Raw genomic sequence first — 9,134 nt, 5'->3', positions numbered from 1 at the left:
AATATTTTCGATAAAGGTGTCTAACTTATGCGGAATAACGAAAGGAGGCTTGAGGTTTTAATTTTTCCATATGAGCGCCTAGTTTGATTCTTCAACTGGTTTATGACCCCTGGCCTCCCCAAGCTATCACCGTCCGGTTAAACGGAAGGCCAACTCTTTTTTTTCTGGGTTTGCATCTCTCGAGCTTTTAAAAATTTATTCTAGTTTATGTTTTGCATAATTGTAGTGTTTCACCTAAAAAAGGTAGAAAAATATTATCCACAATTGATTCTAACAACCTACTGCTGCATTAAAAGCAATTAAATATGTATCATTTCATTTAGAGGTGGAATTATACATAAATATATATATATATATATATATATATATATATATATATATTTACTTATTTATTTATGTATAATTCCACCTCTAAGGAAATGAGTGTGTGTGTGTGTGTGTGTGTGTAATAAATGCTTTAATATAAAAAACAGAGTATGAGTTGCTTAATCAAGTACTTATAAGGAGAGAGAGGTATAGAAAGAATAAGTGCCGCGGTCATTCCAACCCCAAGCAAGTAAAATTTATTTTCCATATATTCTCAATGGAGAATAGTACCAAAAAATAGATAATCTTTGTGAGCACTCACAAACATCGCCGATTTGATTTCTTGCAAATGTAACACAATTCTCTCGCATGTTAATATGTTGCCAACAATTTTTTTGTTTGGCATTTTAGTAGCTAATTTTTAATTTTAATTAATGTTTTCTTACAGAATTGATATAGACCTCATAATTTCGTGAAAGATTATACAACCAAGTGAAAAAAAAAGTTGCACCAAGAAAGCAAACTTGAGTTGCATTGAGCATTTGCTTGCATTTACTTCATCTATTGAGTTTTGGTGTTTGATAGTAGGAGCAGTGGCCATTTTGTCTGCATCCCTCTTAGTGTTTGATTGTCAACACTCACCTCAGATAGACAATATTTTAGTTGCATTTGATTGCCTCAGATGTAAGTTCCCAAGTAATTTAAGACCCATTTAGATTTTAGATCTGCCTTCGACCCTCTTTACTTGGAGAGAAGCCTCAAGAGGCATAGCATAATTGATAGGATTGGCGAGTCAGTGATAGGATTGGTGAGGCGGTGAAAGTCTGGTGAGTTCTATTATTATATGTACTGTTCTCTTGAACTATAAACAATGAGGTGCATGACACTCTAGTTGATGGGGTGTACTCTATGCTTGTCCTAAAACTGCCTTGAACCCTAAAAGCAAGGGGAAAAGATGAACCTCAACTTCTTTGGCATCTCCCCTTCCCCCTTCTTAAACCATAAATCCACAGTTCCTACACTCAACCATGAACTTGAAATCCAAATTCACCAAGTGCAGATCCTATTTTCCCTAAATGTCCGATATCCGATCTTATCAAACACAACCTTTTCGTTACCTCTAGAGGCTGTTTGGCACCAATAACAAATTGTTATGACCATCCATTGAAATTATCTTAAAATTGAGGCAAATTCATGAAACCTTGTAATATATTGTTCCATAAATCTACCCAAAATTTTGGAGCAAAATCATTGACGAGTAACAATTTGTTATGAGTGTTAAATAGCCTCCTATTAATCCAGTGGGGGTGAATTTAGGGCCCCATAGACAACACTTATTGTGCTTGAAAAGTGCTTTCAAATGGACTGACATAAGCAAGCCTGTTTGGTAGTCAAGAATAAAACCTTACTTATATTTGGTGGGAAAAATCCAATTCTTGGTGCAACTTTTGGTGACATATTGTTCTTTTGCCAGATGCACTGCAATCAAGCGTTGCTGTCTCGCCCACTTTGTTTTGTCCAAGTCTCCAACATCCAATCTCTCATGATAGATGAAAGACTTTCGTGGACTGTGTGTCCGTGATTATTTTAAAAAAAAATTGATTGATTCATCTAAAAATGTCCAGATGTTAAAAGGAAACTGAACGATGGAAAATGCTTTAAATTAACTACAAGTTTTACTTGTATGTACTTAGGATACATACACATATGAGGCAGTTCCCGACTTACATCCATTCGATGTTTGTTTACCAGCTTTGGAGAATGAACGCAAGTGTCCCAACAATTATGTCCAAGACACTCAATCGGGTGCGTCAAACACGCCTTTGTAAAGTAAAATAAACCCTTCGATGTGCTTCCTATTGGCAGCAGTAAATCACTTCATGGGAGTTGAACGAAGACTCATGCATCTCAAGATCTGACCAAGAACACTGGGTTCTTAAAACACCTGTTTCAAGAGCACCAAATTTTTATTTCAGAAAATACAATGTATTTATTAACAAATATATGTGCGTGTGTTTGTATATGCGTGTTTACAATATATATATTGTAGAGACACAATATTCTTTTTATCAAACACTTCTAAGATATCTGTGACTCAGCAGACAATTGACCCTTGTCCACTCATGCATTGTTGCAAGTTTGCAGTATGGCCCATATGAAGTGCATTGATGTTGACAACGATGCATTCAAACTTGGCATAAATGATGATGGCATTGCATTCATACCCTACATTGTATTTCAAAGAAAGAGTAATGAAATACACAACGAGGATCTGAGATAAGATGTTGTATATTGTTGAAAAAACAACATAGTTTTAAGTAAAACTAGTTCATTCATTCTCCATTATGATAAAAAAAATTAATAGAATAATAGCAGGCAAAAAGTTCAAAAAGCTAAATGTATCATATTCTTTTCTGATTCAGTTTCAAATAGATAATTATAAAATTAAGGAGTCCCATTACATGGAGAAACCAGCAGCCCGTGAGGATTCATTCACCAAGTCCCAATCTTGAGGGCTCAATACCTCCTCAAGAAATTCAAATTTCTGGTATGGTGATGCAACTCTCACAGTATTGTCCAGCACGCTCTTAGGCATAGTGGAGATGCCGTTTTTCTAGATATTTCATCCACGTGATAAGAGATGTACAATTCAAATATCCGAATTCTTGAGATCGTTTAGGTTCAAGGCCTTAACTTACCACGATGCAGATTGTGAAGAGAACTTCAAGCTAAAAATGTCGCTGAATGACAATCAGGGAGGTGCAGTAATAACAGTCTATGATGCAGCAGTGGTTCATGATGCTTTCAACAACAGTGCATTCAGCAATGAATTTGGCAATATCCAGCAACCGGTAGATTAGAATCCTCCTATATATATAGACACACACACACATCCCATAAACCTGGAAAAAGTGAACAGATCGAGACAAGGTGCCTGTTAAAGCAATGGAGGAGAGCGTGGGAGTAGATGATAAACTATCAGGAGGAGAGCGTGGGAGTAGATAAAATTTCAAGAGGAGAGTTTCAGAATAATCTTCAATAGAAATACAAGTTGTTGCACAGAATCAAGCCTTTCTTTGAAGCTAGAAATGTAGTCAGATATCCTTCACCTAGAGATAGCAGCTAAATTCTATGGGTGTATTGGTAACTCTTCCAGAGTTCCAACTTCCACGGTTAAGCATTGCAAAGATGACCCCCGTTCAAGGCATAAATAAATAAGAGAACAAGGAAACAAACTTTTCTCGGTCATATTATCAAATGAAGTATCCAATATCAAATAAATTTCCCCCATATCATAATTATGAAAATGTATCCAAAATTCTCTATGAAAATCCAAAACTTCTTCTTCTGAGATTTGGCCTTTTTCATAATCTACGCGGTGCACATAAAAAGCCAAATAGCTCACTCAGCTGGCCCTGAGGAATGAGTGGGGTACCTCCAAAGAATGTCGGCCCAGGTGCTCTGCCCATCTGTCACCTCCTTCATCACTGATGAGACCTCCTCAACTGATACTCGGATCTGGTCTTTACTGTCCCTCTCCCGGATTGTCACGGAGGTTGTGGAATCAACAGTAATGGCAAATGGAACACCAAGCTCATCAGTTCTTGCATATCGTTTACCAATGGATGTACCTGTTATATCTATTTTATGTGATATCCCAGCTGCAGTCAATGATTTAGATATCTGTTTTGCAACTTCATCGTACAGCTGATTCTGAATCAGGGGAAACACAGTACATTTGATCGGTGCAACTAGTGGAGGGAAGCTGAACACATTCAGCTGCTCATCACCAGCTTTGCTTGGTCTTGTGTAGAAGGAATGCTCAAAGAGGCAGTAGATTATCCTTCCAATACCAAAAGAGGGTTCAATAACAGATGGCGTAAATACCCTTTGGTGCTCTTTCTTAATCTCCTTTGAAATTGAGACCATCTTTTTGGAGATTTTAACAGCCTTGCCAAGAGTACATACGTGGAACTCAACCTCCCCAGCTGATTCTAGATTAGCTTTCATTTCCATGGCTTCCTTTTCAGTCATGGCCTGCTCGAGATAGTAATGGCAGACGTTAGCATTGGCAAATGCAGGAGTACCGCTACCAAGAGATTGTGGGACACTACTCACCTCTAGGGCTTCAGCAATTTTTTTCTGTTCAGCCTTGAATGCAATCCCAAGCTCTTTTTTTGCAGGAGCAATTATCAGTTTCTGCAGTTAGGGTCATCCAAACTTAAAACAACTAAACAACTGAGAGATGCAAGTTCAAACACACGCGCACACACATACGGTCTACATCCATACATACATATATAGATAGATAGATTTAGAGAGAGAGAGAGAGGGAGAGAGAGGGAGAGGGAGAGAGAGAGAGAGAGAGAGAGAGTTACCTCAACCTCCCTTGGTTCTGGATACTTCTCTTGGGCAACCAATGGGACACCACTTTTTTCCTGTTATAAACACACCAGTTTTTCATGGCAAAAGGTTCACTAATTGATCAATTTGTGCTTGTGAAATAAAAGAACAGCCCTAATTGAGCAAATGAACAACACAGCAAGCATATAAGACCATTGATGAATTGCCATACTAAAATAATGAGGTGAAAACAAAATTGGTTTATGGAATAGCAGCAAAGCATAACCAAATAAAGGTTCATTAAAAAACTTTTTGCTGTATATTTAGCATTGTTATATGTGAAAAAAAATAAAATGCAAAACTATGGAATATAGACTTAAAAAAACCTAAAACTTGCAAATGCTAAGTTTATTATGACAAAAAGAAAGATGTGACTAATCAGTTATACCACGCAGGAATCGGTCAGACATTGAACTAGACCAATGCAGGATGAAGGGCCAAATTTCCACCAGTAGTCAAACAGAAGAAAAGATTAGGATAAACAAAAAATTGAAATAGCATAAACAATTAATTTCTGCACTTCTGTACCAAAAGGTTTTATTTATTACCGTGTGTGCATGTAGATCGTATGCAGACCTATCAGCAATACCAACACACTCAATCCAACCGTAAGAGCATTCAATCTCTGCATCCCAACAATCTGCTGCATAATGGGCCATCTCATTGGGTAAATGCTGGCGGAAGCGCAAACGATCTTTGTTGATACCAAGTGATGTTAAGAAGAGGTATGTCCTCCCAATAAAGTAGCCTAGGGTCTCATTATTAATGGTTCCCTGTTATGAACTCACTGATAGTTAGAGCCCATTTATAATAAAATGCAGTCAAATATTATGAATGCATGCAATAAGAGTTTGCAGGATTTGTGATGAGATAACAGAGAACAAACCAACCTTTGAGACCGCATCACTAAGGCGAAGCTTTCTAGATGACTTTCCAGACATTTGTTCTTCTCTCGGGAACATCAAAAACTCCAAATCAGCAACATCTTTAAATTTGGTATGTAATTTATTGTTTGGATCCACAAAATGTTCAATCTCAGCCAAAGTGAACTCACGAACTCGGAGAAGCCCTTGCCGAGGAGATATCTGAACAGAGGTGAAATCATTCCAATGGTCACAATTGCATTTTACCATCATATTGCTACATAAATAAATAGGAGTCGTTTCTCATTACATAGAAAAGGGTCAGACCTCACAAAAACATTTTTTAAGAAGGCAAAGGGGTCATAATCTATAAGTAATCTGTAATCATCAGATATCCATCATGTAATAGCTACAACAGGAGAGAAGTGATTAGGGAGGAGAGGTGGCCATTGTAGGCTGAGCACTCTGAACATACAAATCAATGTACAAGAATACTACCTCATTTCTGAAGGCCTGGCCAATCTGTGCAGCAGCAAAAGGGAGTTTGTTGCCATTGTAATAGTATAGGTCTTTAAAGTTCACAAAGATGCCTTGTGCTGTTTCTGGCCTCATGTACCTGCATGGACATATAATATAGGTAGATGAAAATGGATAGGAATGAAAAGGCATCATGGACACCATACTGTTCAGGAAGAACCATTCAAAAACAAATGCACCTACCCTGGACTCAAGCCAGATGGGCCAATAGACGTAGAAAACATCAAATTGAAAGGGTATGGATCAGAGAGGGGGTTCTTTGTATCAGGTGCAGTTATGCCATATTCCTTGAGCTTTGCACCAAGTTCTTCAGCAGATAGGTCATCAAGAACCGCAAGCACATGTTTCAGTTCCTCTGCCTTCTCAACAGGTAGCGTGAGGTCCTTCTCAAGTTTCTCCTTGCAGTAATCTTTGAGCAAGTGATCTGCTCGATAGCATGTTCCAGTTTTCTCATCTTTCACCATGAGATCTGTGAACTTGTCTACGTGGCCTGAAGCCTTCAACACAACTTCAGGGGTGACGCAAGGGCAGTCCACCTCCAACATATTCTCCTCAAGCACAAAATGCTGCAATGAAGTGTATAGTCAAATAATTTGGCATTTAATAGGTAATTGAGTGATTAAATTCAACAGATTATCATAATCAGTCAGCACCTTTCCATCCAGGAAGAATACATCCATGACTCGTTGGACCCAAAAACATATGTAAAAACTAGCAAAAGTTTAAATTGAAAAGAAAATTATTATATGGAAAAAAATAAAGTTATATTTTATTGCTGAGTGCTAACCGCTCAACAACGTCCAAATGAATCAGGATTTTAATTGCTAAGTGCTAACCGATCCTGCTTTTCCCGTTCAGTGTATCTAAAGCACTAGAAAATTCATATAACAAGGTGGTAAATGATCGAGACATCACTATCACTGTAGCATCGCACCAAATAAGGGTCACAGATTTTCACCAAACTCATGATCTAAATTCCAAAAGCAGCATGATAAACTTCATTTAAGTGAGGAAAAAACCACTATAAATTTTAAAAATGATAATAAGTCTATAACAGTCTTAAAAATTTAGAAAATACAAAGTAATATCAAAATGTAAAAAAAAAGTACAAAATTCTATAAGTGATTTATCACATTATTATCACAACTGAATGACATTCTCAGAATAAACAGTATTTTCTATGGGGCCACGAAACAAAGAGTGCGTGATTTGTTAGCCTCATACAACCTCTCCATAAGAGAATTATTTAGCACCCTCCCTTGTTTCCTGTTCCTTTATCAGTCCTGGTGCTCCTTTGCTTGCCTATCAAGAGCAAATCTCCCTCGAAATCCCCCACAACTTATTTGAAGGGGCAATTTAACCCTTGGTTTTAATTATGTCCAATGATGAGTTGATCAAAAGATAGAGATAGAAAGTTCTATGGCCTTTAGGGCCCTTAAGACAGCAATAACATAAGAGAAGTCACCGAAGAAAACTCACCTACTCAGCTTATCTGAATAACAATTCATCGTAATTACAGAAATGGTCAGTTCCATAAATTGCAATATGGTCACATCCAAAGCATGGAAGAGGTAAAAAAAACATGTCTACGATATTAGAAAATAATCATAAAATTCAATTCAACATGCAGCCGGAAAGTATATTGTGAAAGGCTATAAGTATCAGTTTTCCCAAGATTCAACCAAATTTAACGAAAACAAAGCACATTTGGTTTCTCACTGATCAACTCTAGTAAACCACTTTGTAGTTCTAATTCACTAGATGTTTGTCCAGAGAAGACACAGTTTTCAATAACCTAAAATATTTTTAAATGAGTTGATAACAGGGACTTTCTACGAACAGAAATGCATCATAGATACTAGGAACGTATCAAATAATTAGATCTAAGTATAAATTAAGAACTGAAAAAATGGTATCAGACACAACGAAAGAAAGCAAATTTTCAAAATGCGGGTTGACTAAAAGTTGACAAAATTCAAATTCCAGTTAAATTGCTAAATTTCAATTTACCAAAAAAGCACTAGCCAAATTTCAAACCTTAAGCCAGTAAACTCAATGAAATTCCACTTTTCCTCATGAGAAGAAAACGGAATGTAAGGCCAAAAACCAAAAAAAAAAAAAAATGAAACATCTGACTCACCTGCCGCCAGAAGGCAAGGACGTTCGACTTGATAGCACAACCAGGAGGCCCGTAATCGTACAGCCCGGCCACGCCCCGGTAGATCTTGAACGAAGGAATGTAAAAGAGCCTCCTTTCAAGGGTGTTCACCACCTTCTCCCTAAACGCCTCCCTGCTGAGGCCCCCCCCATTAGACCCATCGACGGCGAGCTTCGCCTGTAGCTCAGCGGACAGCGCGGAGACCTCCGCCTTGAGACCCTTGAGGCCCTCAACAGCTGCATCGATCTCCAGCTTAGACGCTCCCGAGTCCGCCTTCATTGCGCGGACGATCTCGCCCTGCTTCTCGGCTGCCGCCTGCTTCTCCGACACGGCCCTGCGGAGGGAGTCGACGGTGGCGTCCATGGCCGCAATCTGGCCGGACAGTCGGCGGATCGAGTGAGGGAGGAGGCAGGGAAGCAAGGGTTTAGAGCTCTTAGGATTAGGGTTTCTCAAGAAAGTGGAGAGGAGGAGACGGTGACGATGACAGGAAAGGTATGGGCGGAAATACAGGAACATGGGAGGGGGCAGAGTGAAATTATGGGGAGTGGTGGCGGTGGTGGATAAGGAGGCGAATTGGGATCTTCCAAATTCATGCTTTTTTTGTGTGCGAGTTTCTTGGATCTTTTTCAGTCTTTGTTTGAGCTTTCAGATATTTTCCTGCTTCGAAGATCCACAACGGGTCTGGGTGGATCCATCTTCTTGAGTCTAAATCCATACCATATGAATACGAATCCGGATACAATCGCAGGGAATGGTGGGAATAAAGGTGCCCCGAGGTTCCACATTGTGTCTTTGCCTCGTTTTGAGAAAGTGCAGTTCTTGGTCAGTTTGCTTCAAAATCAAGCTAAATCTCACTTGAGAATCTA

General features: G+C 38.6%; 1 protein-coding gene across 1 annotated transcript; it reads right to left on the bottom strand.

The window, feature by feature from the left end:
• Positions 1-3,534: 3,534 nt before the first annotated feature.
• On the bottom strand, positions 3,535-8,815 carry LOC116257649 (glycine--tRNA ligase, mitochondrial 1-like). The gene is made up of 8 exons (XM_031634596.2): positions 8,251-8,815; positions 6,294-6,676; positions 6,072-6,189; positions 5,601-5,795; positions 5,259-5,483; positions 4,686-4,745; positions 4,426-4,506; positions 3,535-4,344 (listed from the first exon to the last, which is right to left on the bottom strand). The coding sequence occupies exons 1-8, from the start codon at positions 8,782-8,784 to the stop codon at positions 3,709-3,711; spliced, it is 2,232 nt and encodes a 743-aa protein (XP_031490456.1). The 5' UTR covers positions 8,785-8,815; the 3' UTR covers positions 3,535-3,708.
• Between the last annotated feature and the right edge of the window lie 319 nt (positions 8,816-9,134).

This window comes from Nymphaea colorata, chromosome 7 (genome assembly GCF_008831285.2).
Source record: "Nymphaea colorata isolate Beijing-Zhang1983 chromosome 7, ASM883128v2, whole genome shotgun sequence".
Classification (NCBI taxonomy): Eukaryota; Viridiplantae; Streptophyta; class Magnoliopsida; order Nymphaeales; family Nymphaeaceae; genus Nymphaea; species Nymphaea colorata.
This window is presented reverse-complemented; position numbering and strand designations above follow the sequence as displayed.